At 37.3% G+C, this 26,910-nt stretch overlaps 1 protein-coding gene across 2 annotated transcripts in view; it reads left to right on the forward strand.

Annotated features, from left to right (window-relative positions):
* Nucleotides 1-26,910, forward strand: part of EDIL3 (EGF like repeats and discoidin domains 3) — a 393,058-nt gene that overhangs the window by 179,497 nt on the left and 186,651 nt on the right. For both annotated transcript variants that reach the window (XM_072792939.1, XM_072792940.1), the window contains one exon: nucleotides 3,945-4,073. In XM_072792939.1, coding sequence (XP_072649040.1) covers nucleotides 3,945-4,073 — 129 coding nt within the window. The remainder of the gene's footprint in view (nucleotides 1-3,944; nucleotides 4,074-26,910) is intronic.

Consider the following 26,910-nt stretch of genomic DNA (forward strand, 5'->3'; position numbering starts at 1 on the left):
GTAATCTTTTTTTGAGACTCAGATGTCAGCTGAGGTCATGATGTTCTTTGGGTTGTAAATAAAATCAGCTCCAGTGCTCTGGCTCGTATCTTTTGGGAATCCCAGAGGCTGCACCAAGATTGCTGGACAGGCTTCACCTATGCCCTCAGGAAATATCTAGAGTGTCTTGGACTTTAGATACCCCTGTCAGCTCTGTCTTCAGATTCCTATATCCACTGGATTCTTGAATCCCTTGGGCTTCGTGTGCTATAGGACTTCTTCCTTTTTGCCAGTATGAGCCAGATGAATGACATGGCCCTTTCCCCTTGATTTCCCCAAACACCACACACAGGTCTGTATGTCTAGCCAACTTGAGTGTAGATCTGGATGCTCCAGCAGAGACAGTTCACACAGCAGCTGTGCTAACAACTTAAACCTGAATCTTGGATACCAGTATTTCTTTCCAGCTACTTTTCTTCACCTGTTACGGTTTCGCAGCATACTACTTGACCTCACTCTGTCCCTCAAGTCCATTTCTAGCTCTGTTTTGGGGGTCTCCTCCCCTGGGTTTTCTCTATCCATTCCTAAGTTCTCCCCCTTTATTATGTAGAGCCATTAGTTCATCCTCAGCTTCAAACCAAATTCTACTTATCATTGGGCTTGAGTAAATGGAGTTTTCTCTTCCAGGATCTTAGTCACCCTTTGTTCCTTCCATTGATCACCTTTCCTAGAGTGGTGGCTTCAACTGCTCCTAAGAACTGACAGAGGCCTTGATGTTTCAGTCATTTTTTTTAAATCCCTCCCTCACCCAGCTTTGTAAGAGGCAGAGAGCATAGAAAATATTTATTTCCTCTCTGATACAAATTACATCACTTTTGAAGGAGCAAAAATAGTGTAATCATTTTTGGTTCTAATAGCATTTTCCTCCTAGACACAAATTCTTAAACCCAATTTTTCTTATATTAGGGGGCTTTTTGTTGTTGCTGTTGTCTTTGTTTTTTGTTTTATTTTGTTTGAGAAATCACTGAATGAATTCATATTAGGCTTTGTTCCCTCATCTGCAAAATTGAAAGATTGGATTAGATGATCTCCAAAGCTCCTTATTTGTTTAAACTTACATGATTCTTTAAGTGTAATTAATTACTTATATATATTTTTTCTCTAACAGTTATATACATGAGTATTACTTATCACATACTAAAAAGCCTGTCATTACTTTGAAGTGAACTCATGAATCAAAACTAATATCACTTTTATTTCATTCTCCCCTCCCCAACTTTTCAGTCTCTAAAAAATGTAGGTTTGGGAATCACAGACTCTTAATTTGAGACCTTTTTAAATGCATTACTGGTGGATGTTCATTTGAGAAACATTATCTAATATTTTTGCCTTCCTTCTTTTTTAAATGTAAAGGCTAATGGCAATGACAATGACCTCATGGAATTGCTGTGAGAAATAAATGAGATCATTTATGTGAAAAGAATTTGTAAATTGTAAGGCACCATCAAATGTGAGTTAATTTGGAGGAGGAAAGAAGTAGAAACTTAGAAAGAAAAGGATAGATAAGTTCTGTGGCATGCTTTGCATCTTCTAGTAATAGACGAAGCCTTATTCAAATTGCCACGAAACTGATCATTGGTGTTGCACCTTCTTCCTGTCCTAAACATTGTTCCTGTACTGCCTTTAGGGCAAGTGTTGATTAGTTTCATTAATGTATATACTGCACAGCACAAAACTGCCTACTTAAATCAATGCATTGTTTTTAATTGACATGGAAGTGTCTGGAGAAAAATCAGTTATACTACTTTCTTTTCACTTTTTGAAAGTTAAAACCTATCAACAAGGTCCAGACAATATAGAGTTTCCATATTGTTTTCTATTTCATGCATATTCTTATTAGATTCCACAGCTGTTGAATTCCATGAAATTTTAAACTGGAAGAAACTGAGTTTCAAAGACAGTTGCTGGAGAAAGGAATGAAAATTTAAAGTCTCGCCTCAATGCAAGACAATTTTGCCCAACCCCCAAGTGCTTTCTGTCATTGATGTTCCATTGTACCGCTCAAAGTGATGATGATGAATTCCTTTTCTCTCTTTATTTTTTTTTTCCTTTTCTCTCTTTAAATCTTTTAAATGGTTTTGACCGGTGCTTGAGGAGCCGTTCACCATTGTACTCTTCTTACAGCCTTGCCTGGTGGAGCTCCCACCCAGTTGCTTCAAGTTGTCAGTATTCTTGTGCCCACCCCTATTACTGCCCCCCTACTCTCTGCTGAAACCATTTGCTTCTTTTCTTGACTAATCTTCCTCCAGGACTCAGGCATTGACCTTTTCATACAAAGTGAGACAGTTTAATTACTTCTTTTTCTTTTCTAATATGCACATCTTAATTTTCTCTTCAGCGGCTTTTCCTTCACTCATAAATCTGTCCTAGTCTCTTCAGTTAAACAAAATTTAAAAAGACAAAATTAAAGAATACTATATATGTTTCCTTGGCATTTCTTCATCTTCCAGGGAGAGTTTTTTCTTCCTTCAACTACTCTCCTCCCTTCATCACAGTGTCCAGGCTGGATTGTGTCCTGAGTCAATTAGCATCCTCCAAAGAAGCCAACTGTCAGTCAGCCAGCTGTAAGCCACGTGTAAGACTGTAAGAATTAGAGGTGCAAAAGACTGATTGGTGGAAATGTCTGTGATGGACAAAGGGAAGAAGCAAGAGTAGGGTAGGTTGAGCCTTCAGACTGTGTCATAAACCTATTACCTCCAAAAAGAGAAAAGGAAGGAAGGCAGATGGTATAGAAAGAGCCTTGCACTGTCATGCCCTTTGAGAAAAATCTCAGCCATACCAACAGGGCACCACAGAGTAAAGAATGTGCATTAGAGGATTCCTGAGTTAGGCAGAACTATACCCCCATAGTGCTAACAGTTAGTCTTCTCCAGGATTAGGCACTACACCTCCACTGGCTGACACAGGTACTTCAGTCTGGTGAAGTGACTTTCTTAAAATGCTTAAAGCTTAAAATGCTTAAAATGCTTAGCTTAAAAATGATATGAGCCTGGTGTGCCTGGGTGGCTCAGCTGCTTAAGCAGGCGACTCTGGATTTCAGCTCAGGCCATGATCTCAGGGTCCTGGGATCAGCCCCTGTGTCAGGCTTCACCCTTAGCAGGGAGTCAACTTGAGATTCTCTCTCTCTGTCTCCCTTTGCCCCTCTCCCTCCTTGCACACATGTGTTTGCTCTCTCTCTAAAATAAATAAATCTTTAAAAAAAAAAAAGACTATGAGCCCCTTTTCACCATGTTTGTAACTTTTGGCGAGCTACCTCTTATAGACAGGCAAAATTGTGGTTCACGGAACTATACCCCACCACAAATTCATAAATAGTCAATAAAACTATTGCAACCAGGTATCCACTTCCTTTGGACTGTGTGGTTACAGTCATTTGCAAGTTGATGCTATTTTTAGCAGCATGTTTATAAAAGCTCTTCAGTGTTGATAACTCCAGAAATTGCCATTCAGTATTACTCTTTAAACATGTAGAATATATTTTACAATTTGGAGAACTTAAAATGAGTATTTTACTCAGTGTTATTATTATTATTATTATTATTATTATTATTATTATTTGACTGCTTAATATCTTTCAGACACTCTTCTGGGTATTTTATATATATGGATTATTTTCATCTGTATCATCACCCTTTGAGATAGATCCTATTAATACTGATATTTAAAAGAAGATGAAATAGAGGCACAGAGAAGTTAAATAAATCCTCCAAGACCACAGGGTTAGAAAGTTGTGAAGCCAGGCTTCAAACCCAGGCCGTTAGTCTCAGAGCCCAACACGACTCCTCCACTTCCTATACCAGTAATACCCAGAACGGTTTTCTCTATAAAATTGTTAATTGCAAAATGTTGGCCCAGGATCTCTTTTTAAGCATATGCATTATGCAGCAGTTTTTCTTGTCTTTCAGGTCCCTGCGTTCCTAATCCATGCCATAATGGAGGAACCTGTGAAATAAGTGAAGCGTACCGAGGGGACACATTCATAGGTTACGTTTGTAAATGTCCTCGAGGATTTAATGGGATTCACTGTCAGCACAGTAAGTCATCCACAGTCGTTGTGCTTTTATTATTATTGATTGCAAAGTATACAAGTCATTATCATTCTTGTTGGTAGCAGACTGATAGAAGCTTCCAGCAGCAGAGGATCGTGAGAGTTGGCTAATGCTGCTGCTTCTCTCCCACTGAATACACGTCATCTTCCAGTGAGGACTCTTGGACTGTGTCTCAATTCTCCTAGTGGTGCATGGAGCTAGTAGTTTTGTGTTGGCTCTTTTTCATTATTTTCCAGCCATACTTGCAAAATGTTGCCTTTTATTTTAAACTGGTATCTGCCTCTTTCTTTCATACTTGTCCTGCAGCTATATTCTCCAAGTTACTCAGACATTATTCTGTTGATTAGGTTCAGAGATATAAAAGAAAAGAAAATTGCCCACCCAGCCCTATCTATAAGCCAGTTTCCTCCTTCTTACATGTTGGCATTTTTATTGTGAAAATCTTTGAAAGTTCAACAAATATGTTATCTGCGCTTCTATCTTTCACCCCCATTCTTATTTATCCTGGGAAGTTAAATAAAATAGGTCTGCTTGTGATGCTGTCTTCTTAGAAATATGGCTCAACATAAATGCCAACTGAGTGATGAGGGAGTACTTAACTGCTGTAGAGGTTGAGGCAAGCAGGGAGGCTACCATGGCCAGTGTGCTGTCAGGGTGGGCTCTTACAGAGGCGGACACATGTGAGTTGGATCTTTTTTTTTTTTTTTTTAAGTTTTATTTATTTATGATAGTCACACAGAGAGAGGGAGAGAGAGGCAGAGACACAGGCAGAGGGAGAAGCAGGCTCCATGCACCGGGAGCCCGACATGGGATTCGATCCCGGGTCTCCAGGATCACGCCCTGGGCCAAAGGTAGGCGCCAAACTGCTGCGCCACCCAGGGATCCCCGGATCTTTTTTTTTTTAAGATTTATTTATTTATTCATGGGAGACACAGACTGAGAGAAGAGAGAGGCAGAGACATAGGCAGAGTGAGAAGCAGGCTCCCCACAGGGAGCCCGATGCGGGACTAGATTCCAGATCCCTGGATCACGACCTGAGCTGAAGGTAGGTGCCCAACCGCTGAGCCACCCAGGCGTCCCGTGAATTGGGTCTTGAAGAAGGGAGAGGATTTTGATCAGAAGGAAGGGAACAGAGGAATGGCACGTGGTAGGAAGAATGAATATATGAACTCTAAATACTGGAATGATGGTTAAGACCATAGTGTCATGAATGAGTAAAGGCAAAACTGGATGTGTCAGCAAGAATGCCATTTCCAACCACCAGCAAAAAAACATAAGATACCTCCTGGCTCTGAGAGGATGGGAGCATAATGTACTTGCTGGAGACTTGCTGTAGCTAGGACTTGGTAAAATGTCCGTACAAGTCTGTTATATAGTACAGTGGCATTTGTGTTCCTTACAATAGGCAGCTAAGCCGTTGTGATTACCTCTAGAGCTCAGTTCACCCACAAGGAACTGAGGGGCTACTGATTTTTCTCATACTGGGGCTAGAGTTACCAAGGCTGATTCTCCCTCATTGTAGCATCACTGCTCAGGCTTCACACACGAACACCTCAGAACATCCTCAGGCAGATAGACATGGGAGCCCAAAATCTTGGCTTCCTGGACATTCACTTAATCCCTGAAGAGAATATTTCCAACCTTACATATTTGCAAATCTTTGTGATATTGTATCACAGCGGTGCCCAGAGGAAGACAGTCTGACCACTCAGTTGAACACCTTAATTCAGAGCCACTTGCACCCAGTAAACACGCACGCACACACCACACACACACACACACACACACACACACACACACATTTGCAGAGAAATCCCCTCTTGAAATGAAAACAGAATTTTCATAATGAGATGCTGTACAATATTCTGAGGCAGGAATTTCTCCCAAAGTCAGATCATCCTAACTTTTTCTTTTCTATGCTGCAGGGCTCTGGGAGGGAGAGGGTAAGAGTATACAAAGAGACAAAGATTCTTACTGTTAGAAATCCTGAGAAGGAGAGTATTTAGAAGGCATGTGTAGATCCTTATGTCACTTAAATGTTTATAATTATTACCTCTCTTACCCTAACCTACTGCTAATGTCCGTGCGAAGTTGGGGCTAATCCTTAAACCAGAAGTTGAGAAATTCCAAATCTGAGTTCCAATTAATAATATCTGTACAATGGCACAACAATTATTTTCACATTTCTGGGCCTTGTTTTCTTCATATTGTGAAGAAACGTTTAGTTTCCATTATCATTAATAGTTTAGAAGTCCCACTGAAGACATCTAGTCATCATTTGAGTATCCCAGTATAAGGGAGGTTGCTTTGGACAGGGTCCTGGGGAAGTATCCACCTGCTTCTGATTCCCACGTGTGGTTAGCTGCGAATTCTTTCAAGAGAACTATCAGGTTTGGAGAAATAGAACAAACCATTCTTGGTGGAACATCCTAGTCTTTTCTCTTATACCTTACACCATATTCAAATAAGCTCATTAATCGACATAATTTTGTTGAATTTCAAGGCTTATTTGAAGCACAAAAAAAAAATTATCTTCCTTATTGCACCTGGTTTCCCCATAAGACGACAAACCCATGTCAGGAATTGCCCTGGGAAGCCTGAGGCTGAGAGATTTGATTCAGAAGTGGGGATTTTGTGGTCTCAACAAACTAGTCCCTATTCTCTGAAGTGCATCATTATCAGAAACAACAGAGAATGAAGGGAAAAGGACTGGATTTGGAATCAGAGACCTGGATTTAGACCTGACCTTTATAGTTATTGGTTAAGTGACCTTGAGCCAGTTGTTTGACCTTTTTGCAATTGAAGGCATATAAATCGAGGAATTGAAGTAGAAATAGATGGTCTTCGGTTCATACAAACTAGGAGAGTGTTATGACTAAACGAGTAGCTTACTCTCTGTACAAAGGTTATCAAGCCTTTCTCTTTATGGATGAAATTGAAAAAGGACTATATATTGGGAAAGCAGATTTAGAAGTTCTGGGAGTTCTGAGAGCTTTTTCAGGTATGAAAAACAAAAAAACAAAACATTTTTTTAAATAGCTCTTCAATCCCTTGTGAGAACTGTTAGGCATTTGGGTTTATTTTTCACAATGGTAATAGTTTTATGGCCCAGATATGCTCTAGAACCTTGCTGCTCGAAGTGTGGGGTCATACATCAGCATTGCCTGGAAGCTTGTTAGAAATGTAGATTATCAGTACCACCTCACACTAGCTAAATCAGAATCAGGTTTTTTTTTGTTTTTTTTTCAACATGATCCCCAGTAGACTCCCACACACATGCTGAAGTTTGAGAAATATTGCACAAGGCTTTCGGTAGCTGAAAGTAATCAGCCTTCAGTTACATAACAATACATTACAGGGAAAATATTTATTATGGTTTTTGCAAATCAAAACTATATTGAAAATCAATGAAAATGAGAAATGTACCGATATCATATGAACATTTCATTTGGAAAAAGGATTGAAAAAAATTCTTCAGACATCCATATATAGGATGGTATTAATTTAGTTCTGTATAGCAGAATGTGAATTAAATATCTTTTGATATATAACTAAATACTTAAAGCATTTTAAGTTTCATGGTACAGGAGTGGTAAATACATAATTAGTAGATTTACTTTAAAACTATTTTGTCGATGTTACAAATTGGGGAAAAAATGTTTGCAGTGCCAGCTTTAATATTATCCAATATGATTTTTTGTAGTTAATAGATTTTAGTTTTTAGAATAGTTTTAGGTTTACAGAGCAATTGAGCAGGGAATATCCATTTATCCCTCCCCTGCCTGCATAGGTTCCCCTATTATTAACATTCACATTAATGAGGCATACTTATTATAATTGATAAAATGTTATTGATACATTATTTTTAACCAAAGTCCATAGTTTATATTAGGGTTCACTTTTTGTATTATGCAGTCCTATATGTTTTTGAAAAATATGTAATATCCTCTATCTCCCATAGCCTCATAAATAGTTTCAGTGACCTAAAAATCTTCTGTGCTCAGCCTAGTCATCCCTTCTTCCCTTGCCAAATCCCTGGCAACCACCAATTTTTTTTTTTAATCTACAGTTTTGTCTTTCCCAGAATGTCATGTAGTTGGAATCCTACATTGTATGTGGCTGGAATAATAGAATATGTAGCCCTTTCAGACTACCTTCTTTCACTTAGCAATATAGATTTCAGGTTCCTCCATGTCATTTTATGTCTTGATAGATTTTTTAATTATTTATTTATTCAGGAGAGACAGAGAGAGAGAGAGGGGCAGAGACACAGGCAGAGGGAAAAGCAGGCTCCATGCAGGGAGCCTGATGCGAGACTCTATCCCAGGTCCCCAGGATCACGCCCTGAGCCAAAGGCAGATGCTCAACCATTGAGCCACCCAGGTGTCCCTATGTCTTGATAACTTAAAACACTGAATAGTATTCTATTTTATGGATCTATCACAGTTTGTTTATTCACTCACCTATTGAAGAACACTTTGGTTGCTTCCAATTTTTGTCACCACTATAAACATTCATGTTCAGGTTTTTTTTTGTGTGTGACATAGTTTTCAACACACTTGAGTAAATACCTAGAAGTACAATTGCTGGATCATTCGGTAAGAGTACACTTAAGAGTAAGAAACTGCAACTGCCTTCCATAGTGGGTGTACCATTTTGCATACTTAGCAGCAATGGATGAGAGTTCCAGTTGTTCCATATCCTCACCAGCACTGGTTACTGTCTGTTTTTTGGATTTTAGCCATTACGTGTGAGTTTTTGATCATGAAAGCAGCAGAGATGATAATTTTATGAGAATAATAATGATTAGTATTAATTTTTATTCAGAATTACATGTTCTTAAAGCACCATACAATAATGTGAAACACACAATGCACATATATACATACATGTGCATGTGTGTATGTGTGTGTATATGAATTATAAGCTGAATTGAGCACCAAAACTCTCTAAAGGCTAGGCCTTTGAAAGGAATTTTTAAGAATACAATTTTCTTCTGGGAGCTGCATTTTGGGCTGGCTAGAAGTAACCATTTTTTATTTGTTGCTTAGAAACAAATATAATGCCTTAGGGGAGGACAATTTTTTCATTCCCAGAACTCTTTGTCCATGTTACCACTGAAAGTATTCTATGCATTGTTCCCTACATATGTGCAGCTGGCAGCCTACAATTTAAGCACAAATTTTCGGGTTCTTATTCTTCAAGGAAGGAGAGCTGATCTAGGTGCCATCAGTTCCTGAACCAAAAAGGACTGGTTTAAAGAAGTAGCCCACGTTATCAGATTAGCTGAAGACACTACACAATCTCATCCCTTCTCCCGAAGAAGTTGGCCGGCGAAACACAGAATCTAAAACTTTCCTCTTAATATGTTGTGCTATTATAAACCAGTGTGTTCTCTTTTTTTAAGATTTTTATTTATTTATTCATTAGAGAAGAGAGAGGCAGAGATATAGGCAGAAGGAGGAGCAGCTCCCTGTGGGGAGTCTGATGCAGGAACTCCATCCCAGGACCCCTGGATCACAATGTGAGCCAAAGCAGACACTCAACCACCGAGCCACCTGGGTATCCCAAACCAGTGTGTACTTAATTTTATCCTATTGATTAATGGATTCATACATTCAACAAATATTTATTTTTTATTTTTTTGTCTCACACCAGATATTTATTATGACTTTATGAGTAGTATTAATTCTAATCTAACATTAAAAAACTTACCATTAATACTGACAATAATGATAACCATCTTGAAACCAGGCATTAATTTGTATCATAAACGTTGGCACTGAATACAGCAAGGAAATGAAAATGTTTTGTAATATCTGTGGCAAATATTGCTTCAATAACTAAAAAATGAAAGCACTTGAATTCCACGTGATCAGGATTAAAAAGGAAGTTGTATTCTGGATGAGAAAGATATAGATTCCAGGCTGATGCAGCATGGGTCTATGAGTCATTTTCTCTTGTAACTTAAATATCCCACTTTTCTCAGAGTCAGCCAATGATATTTGCCATTTCGAGGATCATTGTTAATTGGCTTAATAATATATTTGGCAATTATATGTTTTCTCTGGTAAGTGGTGCTTAGTAAACAGAAACTCTGTTTTTACCTCGCTCTTTTGAATTGAAATCTTTGGTCTGTACCCTGGATATAGTTAAAAGCATCCATATGGTCTGTAGGTGTACCAGGCTAAGGAAAGCTGGCTTAAAGAATGGCCTTTACTCTCCAAATCATACTGGAAGAAGCATACTGTTAGAGAAGAATTCTGGATTATACCAGGGTTTTTGAGGCAGCTGTCTCTAGATCAATGGATGAAGGGTCAATTAGCACTTACTGGTTGTGTGCCTCAACTTCCTTATCCAATAATTCATCAATTTAATGAACACTGAGAACTTCACAGTGTTATGTGCTGGAAATAATGTGTATATAAAAACTAGAATTAATAATCCATTGTCCTGCTTCCCTAAACAGGATATGTGTTAGGATCAGATGAGAAGTTTGAGAACATACTTTACATATCTTAAAGGGTTAACTACCCCTAATGGGCTAATATTTTTAAATATGACAGAGATTTCTATTGGTCTTTAATTTTTTCCTTCCTCTAAAAACATTTTAATTGTAATTTTCTTAAGAAAAAAATGAGTGGTGGGCCAAGAGGAAGCTCAATTTATAGCTTTGTGCTTTTCTATAAGAATTCCTCTCATAACATCCTTAATTCTAATTATCATTTTTAAAACCTACTCTTTCTGGGATCCCTGGGTGGCGCAGTGATTTGGCGCCTGCCTTTGGCCCAGGGCGCGATCCTGGAGACCCGGGATCGAATCCCACGTCGGGCTCCCGGTGCATGGAGCCTGCTTCTCCCTCTGCCTATGTCTCTCTCTCTCTCTCTCTGTGACTATCATAAATAAATAAAAATTAAAAAAAATTAAAAAAAAATAAAAACTACTCTTTCTACTTTTAGCTTGATGGCCTCTTTATTTTAGCTTTCCATTGGAGGATCAGTTTGCCCTAATAAATTATTTACCTGAAAACTGTGTGGAAACTTTACCTGGAGTTATTAGTGAAACCTGCAAACTATGTAACTCAAGTAGCTAAATGAAGACCTCTAATGAAACTTCCAAAATAGACTTGTCTCCAAACCCAAAAGATTTTCTGACTGTGAATTGAATTTTCAAAATTGTCCTACTCACTGATAACTTTATAGGTCAGTGTTAGGCATCTTAACTCTACAAGCCAAAGCTTCTCAAACTTAGTGTGCATCTGGGAATATAGATAAGTATTAGATTTCTTTTGCTCACTTATAGATACCCCACTTTAACACATATAATTGTGGATCCAGTCTCTTCATACACACCCTAGTGAAACTAATGCAGATGATTCTAGAACACTGATTCTTAACCATGGCTGCACATTAGAATCACTTGGGGACCCATGAAAAATACTGATGCCTAGCTCCCACCCCAGAGACTGATTTAATTGATCTGGGGTATGGTCTAGGCATTAGGAGTTTTAAAATCTCCCCAGATGATTCTAATGTGCAACCAAGGCTGGGAATCAGTGTTCTAGAACCATACTGTGAGGAATTACTATGCCTTAAAGAAACTAAGCAGAGAAATACTTAAAGAGAAACCGAGCTTGGGATACACAAACATATTCCCACATTAAATGTATAAATCATGCAACCTTACTGAATTTTGTCATTTCTAATGATTTACAGGAAGAACTGATTGAAAGAATCAGTCCAGAGAAAGATATTAGCTCACTGTTCTTAAAATATGTTATCCCTTAATCTATCAGACCTCCAAGGCATTTTAATTTTCGTGTTTTTATCCTTTGCAGGAGCCTTACAAAGAGCACTGTAAGGAAGATATATATAATGGATATTTACGCTGTTCAAATATGGACACAGTTTGTGATTTTTCCAATTAGAAACTCACATATTCACAAACTCAAAATATTTGAAAATTGCTACTTTTAATATTAGTTACCATTCTTTTTTTTTCTGTTACTTATTAAAAGAAATTTGATTGTCAGGAAAACAAACTATGAACAAAAATATGTTAAACAAATTTTGCCAGAAGGTTATACTCATGAAAGTGGTGTATTTATACTAATGGGCCTGACCTTCTATGGCTGATTCACTCATGATTGTATAAAGGATTTCCAGGAATGAGAGGTTGTACAACAAATGCAGTTTAAATAAAATACTTTTTTTTTTTTTTTTGCATGGAATCCCAATTTCCCAAGCTTTTCAGATTGTGCTCTTAACAACATTGATTTCCAAATTCCTGTTCTCTGAATTACCATTGTCCTGCCCAGTGGCCCACATAAGGCTTCATTCTCCCCTAAAAACTTAACCCAATCCTGTGAAGAAGTCATTTATTTATTTACACATTTGACACATTTTTTTGGACCTTACTTGCTATTTTGCCAGGGTGCCAATATGTGCTTAGGAAAGAATATAAGCCCCTTGACCCTGTTGCTGGTTAGATCTTTAAAATACTGCTAAGGAGTAGGCCACTCTGTCCTCTGCTGGTAGCCATCCAGGCAACTGAAACTGCACATGATCTGGGGCTATTTTAATGACATTGGGTTCTACTGTGATCCCTGGGGCTGGAAAGTCATGTGACTTTTTCGGAGCTTCACACATCCCTTTATACACACAGCTGCTCAGCCTAACTGTTCTTCCATTTAGGGCTCAAACTGACACCTCAGAGGCCACACCTCTCTTACTCTTATCACAACCATTTTTCCCAGGGAGCCTTTTTGCAGATTCATTTAATTTTTATCAGTTATAAAAGCAATAGCATCTGTGTACATTGGCTCCATAAGGCTCTGAAGTCTACTCAGCCAACAGATATATATGTTAACTCCTTGTTCTATGCCAAGCACTGTTCTGGACACTGGGAAACAGCACTGATCCAAAATAACCAAGTCCCTGGTATCCTAGAACTTCCATCCTGTTGGGAAAATGGGTAATAAAAACCATGATGCATGCATTTACCATATGTCCCAGCAATTATCCTCTTGGGCATTTATCCCAGAGAAATTGAAACTTAAATTCACACAAAAATCTATATGTGGATGTTCTTAGAAGCTTTATTGACCAAAAATAATAACCAAAAATAGAATCAACCCAGATGCCCTGTAACAGGTGCCCTGTAACAGGTGAACGATTAAGCATACAGTAGTATATACATACCATGGCATACTTACTACTCAGCAATGAAAAGGAAGGGACTCTTGATACATCCAATAATTAGATAAATCCCAGGGAATTCAGCTGTGTGAAAACTGCCAGTTCCAAGAGTATATATGAGATGATTCTAATTAAATATTAACTTTTTGAAATGACAGGATTTTAGAAATAGAGGACAGATTAGTAGTTTTCAAGTGTCAGAGGGGAAGAAAGGTAGCTGAACGTAGTTAGAAGAGGACATGAAGTAACTTTGTGGTGTTGGAACTATTTAGTATATTGACTGGGATGGTAGATGAGCAAACCTACATATGTGATAAAATTGTGTAATTACTTACATTTACACAAATGCATAGAAGTAAAACTGGAGAAATCTGAATAAGATTGATGTAGTAATATCAGTATTTTAGTTGTGCTTTTATATTATGGTTTTGCAAAATGTTAACCATTGAGAGGAACTGGGTAAAGTGTACATGGGGTTTCTTTATATCATTTTTTTACAAATGCATGTGAATCTAAAATGATCTCAACAAAAATCTGAATTAAAAAAGATAACATAGTGTTATGCAATATCAAGTATTGATATATGTTATAAGGATAAAGATAAAGAGCAGAGGTGTTTGAGTTCTATTTTAGGCATGGCCAAGGAAATTTTCTCCCAGCAACTGACATTTGAGCAGAGACTGTAAATTAAGGCAGCGGGCAAGCCAACAGAGGGCACAGCCAATGCTAGAGTTGTAAGGGGGCTGTGTGCTTGGAGTATGGTGAATGATGAAGAGAGGCATGGAAAAGAAGTCTGAGTGGTAGTCAAGAGTCAGATCATGTAGGGCCCTATAAGATGTAGAATGGACTTTTTATTTTATTGTAATTGTGGAAGGGCACCTCAGGGGTGAAGAGCAAGAGAAAGCACACTAACTATCTTCTGTTTGGAGAATGCCTCTGACTGGTGATGAGGAGCAAGCTGTGTTGGGGTCAAGAGCAGAACACCTGAACCACCTGGGAGATGATGATGTTACTGAGGTGGTAGCAAGGACTTAGGAAGAGCTGAACAGAGTTTCAGATTTGGAAAATAGTTTGGAGTGGATTCCACTGGGATCATAAGTATTTCATTTTTGGTAAGGAAATTTAGTAACATTGTTACTAAAACTTTAGGGAAAAAAAACTTTTTTCCATAGACAAGGGCAGTATAATAATACATTGTTATAATTTTGGGGCACCTGGGTGGCTCAGTGAGTTCAGCATCCGACTCTTGGTTTCCCCTCAAGTCATGGTCTTGTGGGTCTTGAGATTGAGCCCTGTGTGGGGCTCTGCACTCAGTGGGGAGTCTGCTGGAGATTCTCTCTCCATCTCCCTGTGCCCCTCTCCCCTCAAATAAATAAATAAATCTTTAAAAAAATAATAATACAGTGTTATAATTTGCAGTATGCCTTGTTATTGACATTTGTTCTAGCTTTTAACAGCATTATAAATGTAGACTCTAAACTTTTAAAGATACAAAAGATGTGTAATACAAGCACATGTACATATATAATCAATGCCTTTAACATATATGGTACTTAAGATATTAAATTTCCAATTTTTGTTATTTTTAAAGGACCCATAAGATTAACTGTCTTTAAATGTATTTTACTTTATATTTCAAATTAGCTAAATCATAATCGTAGAATACAGTATATTCAGTATATTCTAAAGAAAACATAATAGAAGTGATATGTAAATCATCACTGGGGGCAGCCCCGGTGGCTCAGCGGTTTGGCACCACCTTTGGCCCAGGACCCAGGATCCAGTCCCATGTCGGGCTCCCTGCATGGAGCCTGCTTCTCTCTGCCTGTGTCTCTGCCTCTCTCGCTCTCTCTGTGTCTCTCAGGAATAAATAAATAATTTAAAAAAATTAAATAATCACTAATGTAATTACATACTAAAGTACAATAATGATTTTGAAAAAGAGGACATCTTTGAGGAATCCGGAAATCACAATTGCATCGAGAGGATGTTTACCAACATCAGCCTTTAAAATGTATCTCAATTGATTTTGCTTTCACAATTCCTAATTGATTTTACAATCATGCCATAGCCGAAAGTCTAAAAAAATTTAAGGCAATATATACTTTTGAAATACCCTTGTATATTCAGGAAGTTTTAATCATTTTATAAGATATATCTTTAACTAGAACATTTCTACATGTGAATTCTTCCCCTGAGCCATATGAAAAGAGGTTTTTTTAGTGATAAGTAAAGGGATTGTTTCTGACTCCAAATAAAATGAATATAGTTTATTTAAATAAGGAAGGCATAAGGCAGGTTGAGAACTTCACTGTAAAAGAGACCCAAACTTTGATTCCTTGTGTGTTGTTAATAAGTCATATCAACTTGAACTAATGATTCTGCTTAGCCTTGGTTTCCTCATGTGTGATGGAAATAACTTGTCCCTTTGCCTACTCTTAGATTGGCAATATCCAGGCAATTTAATATATACGGTGTCATATACAATTAGAAGTTCTATGTATTCATAAACATGATTGGTTTTCAAAGTGCTTTTTCTTTAATTGTGGTAAAATAAATTGGGACTAAAAACTAAAATAAATACTGATTTTATCTGAGTGAATTTTGTTCCAGAGAGGATGGGAACACTAGATATCCCAACGTAAAAACAAAACAAAACAAAACTTGTAAACAAGAATGTATGTCATCCTAATAGCTGGGTGAGAGAGAGGAAACAAGGAAGGGAAGGGAGGAGAGAGAGAGAGTAGAGAGAATGAAAACATGTCAGTGCTGTTATTCCAGTTGTCTCCTTTTCAGTGACACTCCTTAAAAGAGTTTTCTATACCCCGTGTCTCCTGTATGCTTTGTGATCACATAATATCCAGATTCTGATCACTTCTTATACTTCCAGTCTTTCTCTAAGGCACCATTACCTATTATGACATACTCAAATGACTGTGCTATCTCTACATTTGTCTCGAGGCTATTTTCAAAAGAACAGCCAAGATGGTCCTCTTAAAACACAACTCCTATTAGGGCATTTCTGTGTATAATACATCCCACCCCCCTTGGTTTCCTAGTTCGCTTGGAATAGAATCCTAATGTATAGCAACCAAGAGACTGATGTGTTTTGCTCCTGGCCATCTCTGACCTTCTCCCCAACCATAGTCCATCATGCTGATTCCACTTTGGTCACACCATTTTTCTTGCTGTCTGCCAACATGCTAAACCTGCTTCCAGTGTGGGGCCTTTGCTTTTGTGTTTACTTATCAAACCTCTCTTTCCTAGATAGCCATGGAGCTTGCCCCCTTTCTTTCCTTATTAGATCTTTCTACAAGTGATAATTCTCATAGTGCTTTTCTCCAGCCAGCTTGAATAAGATGGCATTCAGTAAAACCCTCCTCCACCATCTCTCTAATGTCCATTCTCTTATTCTTTATTTTTTAGAATTCCTCACCAACCAGTGTGGTTTTTTGTGTATTTATTTCTTACTGTTTTTTTCTCCTGTAGAAAGTAAGCTTCCTGAGAGTGAGGACTTGATTTGTTTATTTTTCCTCTTTTTCAATGCCTAAAAAACTCATAGTAGGCACTCGATAAATATTTAAGTAAATAAATAAGTGACTGAAACTTTAATCTGTCAATCTGCCATTAATGTATCATCTACTAATATCTGCCTTCCATAATTTGGGTGCTAGGGAAGACAAAAAAAAATGAAAAAGCTCTACAAAACAGCATATGCCTTCAATAGCTTATGAAATTAATATGGAGAAAAACACTATTTCATCTAGGAAAAATCCTGTGGCCAAACAAGTTTTGGAACAGCATACATTTTTTCCCCACCTTTTGGAGATTGCTGGTGTTCATCAACTTACTGAAAGCTCTGGCAAGATGGGCAGTATATGAAGAATGATAGATACCTAATTGTTAGATGATTTAAAAAAGTTGTTTAATATTGTTTAACTCAATTGCCTGGAAAAGATGGGAGTAGTCAGGTGGGAATAGCATTGGAAGCTCACGTGGAAAGTTTCATCTTTAGGCAAAGAAGACAGGACGGATGAAAACGAAGTAAGGTAGAAATGTGGGAAGGTGTAGGAGTTCTTGTCAAATGAATGGTAACTATGAAGGTGGCTGGTGGGGTGAGGTTGAAAATTAATTCAAGGAACATTTGCATCTTCTCATATCCTCACTTCTGTGCATATACACCCAAGGAATAAAGTCTGCACTTTATTGACTATAAAGGATTGACTATATAAGGATTGACTCAGCACTTCGAATTCTCCCCAGAAAGAGTGATTTTGTTAGTGCTGCCCTGCTGGTGGTGACTTCCTTTGAGATATGAAGGAATGATGGGAAAGGCTTTCTATCAAGAATATGTAGAGAGCCATTTAACATGTTTGTTTCTAGACTCTGTGTTGTTTGTGGTTTACAGTCAGCACACTCTTTTTCTTGGAGTCACTTTTCTCCATATACGTTCTCACCAGCCCGGTCCACTGTCTGCTGTCTTTTCCCAATCATATGCGCTTTAATGCTGCACCTCTTCAGACTAAGCTGAGGTCCTTTGTGAGCTACATTCTCACAGCCTAGGCAGTGACTCCTTCAAGATTAATATTCTAAGACAGGAGCCAGCAGTGCTTAGAGAGGATTGCAGCACAAGAGTTACCCTTCTGGGAGAAATGGGTCCTGAGAAACTGTAGTCACGCATACGAGGTAAGCACAGGAGAAGGTGGTTGTGGCACAGATCAGGTGGTTCTGAATATGTCCTTCCCAGACTGGTGCCAATTGTGTAGTTGCTTCCTTTGTAAAACTCTGCGTCATCTGGTAGATGAAAGGTACATGAGAGTAATTAACTGCAAGGATCTTGCATTGGCCTTGCCATGTACATAATGGATTATAAAGTGGTAGAGGCCAAAAGTCTAGCTGTGTGTCTCCTTTGCTAGCCTATGCATAGTAAGAGACACAGTTGGGGCCACCAGCTCCATAAGCTGAACCTCATTACTTACCAAAACCTAGTCCTGACCTAACTTCCCTACTTTATTCCCACATTCCCTTTTATATACCGAATGCTTTGCCCAACTTAGCCACTTGCTATTCCTCCTTCATCTTCCTTGATTGCCCGTTCTGCCACCTTTGCTGATGTGCTTTCTCTTGGGGAGCCCTTTCCCTTATGGCTCATCTATGATCCCAGGTACAGATCCTCCAGGAGCACTTGCATGATTTCTACTCCTTCAAGCAATAAAGCTGTTGTAACTTTCTACCTTGGTTGACACTTATTTTTCCATTCTGTCTACCTTACTTTGTATTTATTTGTATATTTCTCATCACTCCAGGTAGCTTAAAGATAATTTCCGCCTGAATAATCCTTGATTCCTGATCATAACTCAGAATTGTGCCGTGCACAGCACATAGCAGGTACTCAATATAGAGTTGATAAATGAATGACTAGTAAGAGCTCAGCAAACCTTTGCTTATTGTTGGACTACCAAAACAGAAACCCCAAGAAAACCATGGTGAATTGCAGTAGAAATAAATGGAATTGTCTTGTCTCTTGCACTAGACCAGTTGTGGTTACTTGCCCTTCCTTGGCAGTTATGTACTTATTTTACATACCAATTTATCCCTTATATCTCATAAGGCGCCTGTCACATAGTAGGTTTACAATAAAATATTTGTTGAATGAATGACAGGATACCTATTATCAGTGTATTATTTATACATTTTATATAAATTCAGGGGAAGTACATGTTTCTTTTTTCTGAGGTACAAAGATGCTCAATGTTTTTAGGTACTGAGAACTATAGGAGCTATTTTTCTTATGCTGTGGCATAGACAAATCTAGTAAGTATTCTATCCTAAGATCCTATCATTCCCACTCTACTATATGGCTTCAGATATCTATTTTTATGTTTACCTTTCTTAATATATAGGGATCTTGCTGCAAGCTGTCTCAACTGCTTTTAGGGAAAATCAGGGTATAGGTTAAAAATAAATAGTCCAAATTCTTCTCAATTGGCTCTGCATATATAATGAGAACAGCGAACATGTACAATGTGTACAACAGTAAAGATAAATCCCTATGCTCAGCTACAAAGGTCCAAGACAGCCCTTTTAGAGGCTGGGAAATTATTCCATTTCTTTGGAGCTTTATATAAATGACTCACCATATTTGAATATAGTAACCAATGGAGTCCACTTAGAAGATGATAAGATATTATTTTGGTGACGATACAGCTAGCATTTTTCAGAATAGTTTTCTATGTCCTCATTTAGGATGAAATTCATTGTATATCTGCAAGTCTATACACAGGGATTTTAACTTTAGTTGTTGTTTGTTTTGTTTTTTTGCTAAAACTCACCATGTGCATTTTTCTCTCCATGAAAGATGGCAGTGTCCATGTTAATACATTACTGCCAACATTGCCATAATTATGTAGATGGGTTGACTAAGAATGGCTGGCTCTATTTCTGGTTAATCTTGTAAGTTTGCTTAGATAAGTTCCTGGACTATTAATTACTTTAAGTTATGAATTCATCTAAGATATTTGGTATAATTTTTCACTGGTGGTCTTATATATCAAAAATTAAACAAATGTAGACATTGCTTTATTTCTTTGGGATATCTTAATTTGTAATTGGCTCTATTTTTAATTGATATTTCAAACTCCTAGGAAATATAACTTATATCAGTTTCTCTGAGTATAGTCTTGTAAGAGTGTAAATGACATTTTTATCTGAGAACATAGTCTTTTTCTTTCCCTTTCAGAGCAGTTGAATTGAAGAAAAATATTTATTGCCAGCTATCTTTCTCCCGTAGTTTATGACCTGCCATTCTCAAATAGTTCAGAGAATATATTTAAAATGAACTTCCTGGTCACTTTCTGTTTTCCTGTGATTTTGGACATGATTTGGTTTTGTCATTTGAAAATAGAGCCACTCTTGGAGGTTCAAATTTCTTGCCCAATTTTTATTTTAAGGTTTTATCAAGTATAAAACTCAAGAGCCTTGGTGGATATAAAAGCAGATATCTTGTTTTCTTAAATATTCCCTTTTTAAAAACATGATTGATATTAAGTACATCATTACTGATAAAGGAAAAAGAAACCATGGAGATCAGAAAGAAATAAAACATCAAGTTTTCCTTTATTATTTGTAGTGATTGCATGCAATTATATACACATCCTGATGATTTAATGCCTGCCTGGGGATATCCAAAGACAAGAGGCTGTGACTGAAGCAACAGACTACACTTTTAGAGTATGGCAGGGAATGAATGTGCGGATTTCCTGTGGACCCGGTATGACCTTCTCAAAACAAAGTGGCTATGTTATCTTAGGGGAGATGGAGCCCAAGGGGAAAGGCCTGAGAAGCTCCCTGACTCGTGGAGTGGTGGTCCACAGGGAACCAAGAGGACCACCAGGATCATAGTGACCCATCAGAAAGGGAAGCTAGAGGTAAGGGATTCCCAGAAATGAGGTGTCTTCACAAAACCCACAAAATTGCCCCAGAAGAGAATGAAGCCACAATTGCATATTCAGCACATCCGGTAGTCATTAATGTCACATTTCAGCCTGGCCATCAAGGAAAGACAAACTGCTCAGACCCAGGAGAGGTCAAAATATGACTTAAGAGTAGAGGATGTGTTGGAATGAGAAAGAAAACTATCCTGGCTTCCTTCTCAGTTCTCTCCTTGGGCACTGCCAGGAAGAGTCCTCCTGCCCTGGTCCTCTTATTTTGGAGACCTTGCTTTTGCCTTCATTTTATATCAGCTGTCACCATGGAACAAGGAGTCAGTGGGCACAAAGGAGCATGCTTCCCTGCTTGGAGATAGATTTTCCTCTTCCAGACCATGCCCAAGGTCCCCACTACCCTATGCTCGAATGACACCAAGCTTACTCCCAGGGCCTTGGTGGGCCTCTTCTTCATATCTGCCCTGCCATGGATGAAATGTGTCACTAGTGTGCATACCCTTCAGCTCGGTGATAGGCCATAGGGTAGCTGTTTACTGGGTGAGGGAAGAAGTGCTTGGATGTTTGGGCTCGGTTATCCATTGACAAGGGTGGATTAAAAGCCCTTTATTCCAGGGTCCTCACTTTGTTTTGTGCACCTCTGAGGTATCTGGGAGTTTGAAATGCAAACCTATTACTTCACTTTGTTAGAAAAGTAGAAGAATATATGTGGGTATGTATATATATATATATATATATATACACACACACACACATATATACATATACACATATAAACACATGTATGTAAATATATGTAGAGAGATACATATTTCACAATTATTATTATTATTTATAATTTTTAAATATTTAAACATGTGAGACAGCTGCCCTTTTGCCCAGGCCTCGCAAGTGTTAGGAGAGGGCTCGGTCTTTCCTCGCCAGGGTACACCTAAGCTGGGGAAGAAATTTCCAAACTGGATGTATTCATGGATTATTAGATACCACAAGACTGGACTTAGTTTAATATGTAAAACATAAAAGACTATTTCTTTATTAACTGGAAGTAAGATAAGGATATTTTTATTACCTAAAAGTCACCAGGAAAAGTATGGAAGCTGCTTCAAGATTTGATTCAAAGATAGAAATAAATATCTACTATTAGGTAAAAAAAATGTTTTCATTTTTTAAAGATATTATATACTGGAAAACCCACTATTCCTTTTTTGATTTGGGTGACTTGTTCCCTTACAGTTACCCTATGATTTTAGCATCTGTCTAAGTATATAGGCTTCAGTATATAACATTAGTCATAGCAAGTCCAGCTTTTATTTTTTTAAATATTTTATTTATTTATTCATGAGAGACACAGAGAGAGAGAGAGAGAGAGAGGTGGAGACACAGGCAGAGGGAGAAGCAGGCTCCATGCAGGGAGCCCGACGTGGGACTCAATCCCGGGTCTCCAAGATCAGTCCCTGGGCCAAAGGCAGGCACTAAACCACTGAGCCACCCCGGCTGCCCAAGTCCAGCTTTTAAAAAGGCAATTGTGGGCAGCCCCGGTGGCCCAGCAGTTTAGCGCCACCTTAAGTCCAGGGTGTGATCCTGGAGACCTGGGATCGAGTCCCACATCAGGTTCCCTGCATGGAGCCTGCTTCTCCCTCTGCTTATGTCTCTGCCTCTCTCTCTCTCTCTCTTTCTCTCTCTCATGAATAAATAAATAAAATCTTAAAAAAATAAAATAAAAAGGCAATTGTCCTTAAGCTAGCCTAAGAAATGTTCTTTTGCTCTTCAGTTAGAAATACTTTATCATATTAGAGATGATTGAAATAACAAAAAAATCTAATTCTATTAACCATTGTCATGAATTAGGAATCATGAATAGGGGAGTATGGTTTTATGCTTAAAAACAAATAGGACATACGTTAAATACCCAGATCCATCCTCCTGGACACTTTACTTATTGTGTAATGATTCTCATGTCTAGATGCATATACCTTAGATGAGTGCAAGAAACTATTGTTTCTATCAGAGTATTCTCTGATAGATACAAAGAAAATAAGAGAATTTACTTTTGTATTTACTTTCTGTGAACAATTACATGTATTAATTTTATTGCTACTTGCCACATCCATTGACAAGGTACCTCAGTGCATATATTTGTCAGAAGGACACTAGTGCAGAGGTTCTGAGCAAAAAGTAGGAGTTCTACAAAGCAGCATACTTTCAACATAGTACAACTGCTTATGTTACCTATTTTCAATTAAATTAACCCTCACCAAACCCACATTGTCCTGAAAAGAAATATAAAGAGGAATATCAGATTGGAGAAAATACTGATAATGCAAGAGGAAAGGCAAATGTCAGCTAACATTTCCTCTCCTAATATGAGCTAAGAACAAAACATGAAATAGAACAGTGTTAAACTGATCATATGTTACAGCTTTTCCTTTTTATTAGCTTCCTTTTTTTTGAGATTTTACTTATTTATTCATGAGAGATACACAAAGAAAGAGAGAAAGAGAGGCAGAGACACAGGCAGAGGGAGAAGCAGGCTCCCTGCCGGGAGCCCAATGTGGGACTCGATCCCAGAACCCCAGGATCACGACCTGAGCCTAAAGCAGCCACTCAACCACTGAGCCACACAGACATCCCGGAGATTAGCTTCCTAAATTGAAATTAGCAGCATGTTATATATGATATTCTTACTTCCACCATTGTTGTTGATGAACTCACCCAGAGTGAGTACCATGTTTTGGGATGCTAATGCTAATATGAAGCCATCACAATTAGGGAGACGCTTTTTGCAACATTTTCTCATTATTTTTAAAATTTATAATTTCTATATTCATTTTATAAGGTACATGATATATTCATTTAATAACTTCAGATAGTTAGATGTTTATGGGAAGTGCATACCACAATAAAAAATTTACTGATAGAAATATACGATCAAGAATTTTGAGACCATATTAGAAAGGACTAGAAAAATTTAAAACCTTTGAAAGGAAAAGACAATTAAAACCTTAAACATGAGCTCATATAAACTTGAACTCGTAAGAGTAACCAACCAACAAATGGATGTTTTGTATTTATGTTAACTCATTTCTTCTGCTTCTAGCTAACCCAAAAGACCCACCATTTTCTACCTACAAATTGGTAGTCTACTTATGATTATTGAAATAAAATGAAACCTCAATCAGATAAATGTATGCAGCCCTAGGAGAAATACTTGTGACAATGTCTGTACCCTGGCATTCATACAGTGATTTAGGATGAGCTAACTCATAAATGCACTGTTTATTTATAATAGATAGCTAGTTGCCTTTTAACTTTTTTGTTAATGGAAGTTTCTATCCATTAACTTGTATTGCAGACTGGCACAGAGTGGATCTCTGGAGATGCCTGTGGCTAAAATGTTTCTACTTGGTTGTGCATGTACAGGCAAGGGGGATGTCATTAAAATATAATAAAAATGTACATTGTTTCTTTTTATTGTTCTGTGTGTTCTTTTGTTATAGGCACCACAGGGGAAAATTTTATGAATTTTGTAATAAATGAGTTTGGGAGGATATAAAACGACTGTAGGTATTTGGAGGAGTAGCATATGATCATTAGATCAATACCTTAGATATGAACAATGAAACTGAAATGTAAAATCATGGAATGACTAAATGAATGACTTGACCTGAAGGTTTCAAAAGTTAGGGTAAATACCTTGTTATAGAAAATGGAGAATTTGTCACAAAAGTACATTTTTTTCAAAGTAATAGTTTTTCTAGACCTCTTAGGATAAAAGGTTTCAAGACATAAAACCAAAGATTTTTATATTTATGTATTCTTCTATTTTTAACTGTCCAATTTTACCATGTAATTGAGGGATAAATAGCAAATAGATGCAAAGCTTACTTTATAATAAGGTAGTACTATGCACTACATAACTGTGGAAAATAAATGTATTTTGTATGTGCTGGAAGCACTTTAAAATTATGTTTTAGTAATCGATGTGTTTCTGTTTTGACGTTCTGAATGCTCTTTCATCTAGCAGGTATTCCATTTTGTAGCATAATTCAGGGCATGTCTCTGAGAGAAAGCTGACATATTTAGATATGTATGAGTGCAGCTGAATTTTTGTGTGTTTTGCTAGTGGGAATTGGATAAATTATTTTCCCAGTATTCACTTTAATTTCCTTCGGTGCAGGTAATATTCTTTAAAATACCAGAGCAGTGTTCACTTTTCAGAATTAAGAAGTAAATTGGTAAAACCCTTAAGGTTACCTATTTTTGTGAATTGTTGGATAAAAGTAGGAAAATGAGAAGCCAAAAACGTTACTTGACTCTGTCCAATATAATTGATAGATTTACAAACCAGTCAGATTTCAGTTTATTTTTATTTTTACTTACTAGGACATCTAGTTTTACAAATGTATTCTTCTTTTATCTTTCATCATACGTAATGAAGCTTGTTGGGCCTAACGCTTTTGTCTGTATACTATTTTAATGTTTTAATTATATGCAGCATGCTGCTTCATTATAGAAACATTTCTTTGTTCAGTAATATATTCTATCATGGTCTAGAAAATTTCAGAAACATCCACTTTTATTTGTCACCAAAACATGTAATATTCTAAGGTTAAAGTATTGTTTTATTTTAATTACCTCTTGGAATATTTATGCATTTAGTAAGTTATGCACTTAACTTTCTGTATTCTATTATTTTTAATTCATAACACATCTCTATAAGAAGTAATTACAAGGGAAAAGCAAATTTGCCAACAGGAATTAACAAGAATTAAAAAATGCTCATCACCTTCTCCTTTATCTTTCTCTCTGCGGGCTTCCTTACAGAGATCGCACAGATTGGCAGCTCTGACACTGTCAGGAACACTGAGTTGTGCTATGTAGGCAGAAGGGAAAGGATTCAAGAAACTGATTTGGGGGACAAAGAACCAGACTTTGTAATTTTTAAAATTATGTTGCACTTAGAGAATATGAACATTCATGAAAATAGTATGAGTAAATAATGCCAGAAACCATATGCGTGTGTACATGTGTATGTAATCTTTTTCTTTTAATTGAAAAAGTTTGGACATTTCATCCCCCATGACTGCCAATCCCTTGATTCTTCATAGTAGTTTGAATATTATTTGCTGGGCACCTTTTTTCACATATGGAGTGTACTTCAAGGTATTTTAGAATTAAAAATGTGAGTAAATCCTCCACTTCATTTTAAAGAAAGAACCAAAGAGTTATATAGAGATTCTTGTCAAATACTTTTCAGCTTTTTAATAGAATCAAATGGTCACAGAAATCTTCTTAGAGCTTTATTAATTACCTGCTATTCTTTTCTCTTCTGAGGAGAATTACATAAAAATCTGAATCATGGTTATTTTCTAGCATAAAACTTTTGATAATGATGGTAGAAAGCCCATTTGTATTTAACTTCTTTTCTCTTACTGTCTATATGACATGTGTTGATGGTACTCTAGCTGTGTCTCAAATGAATATATATTGAAGAAGGGTTTTATCTAGTGGATGCTAGATTTAAAAAAAGAATAACTTCTCCTGAAGCTTTCCTCAACAATCTCTGGGACTGAGTTTATTGCTCTCTCAGGGAATATGCTTTTCTGCAACTTTACTGAGAAGTCAGAAGAAATGATTTTATGTGTGAGGCTGCCACCTTCCCCAAAGAGCCATCTTTAAGTTAAGGGATGGTGGTTGGAGGTTGGTCTCTAAATGCTTAAAAAGCTTCTTCATTAATGACTTTGGAGTATATAGTGAACATTTTAGTTAAATTGTTTTATTAAAGGATTCCCTAATGGATTGTGTCCTTAAAAAAAAAAAAAAAAATCACTTGAGGGTGGGGGGGGGGGGCACAAGCAGTGGGGAGGGACAGAAGGAGAGGGAGAAGCAGACTCTCTGCTGAGCAGGGAGCCTAGCAAAGGTCTCCATCCCTGGACCTTGAGATCATGACCTGAGCTAAAGGCAGGTGCTTAGCCAGCTAAGCCACCCAGGTACCCCGGGATTGTCTCCTTCTTGTTTCTATGTTTCTAACTAACTAATTAACTATATATGTGCTTGTATATATATTGTATTATATATTATATTATATTATATTATATTATATTATATTATATTATATATGTAACTTAAATGTAGGCTTTCAAGATGGCAAACTGAATATACATATTTATCATACCTTTATTC

Source organism: Canis lupus, chromosome 2 (assembly GCF_048164855.1).
Source record: "Canis lupus baileyi chromosome 2, mCanLup2.hap1, whole genome shotgun sequence".
In the NCBI taxonomy this organism is placed as follows: domain Eukaryota; kingdom Metazoa; phylum Chordata; class Mammalia; order Carnivora; family Canidae; genus Canis; species Canis lupus.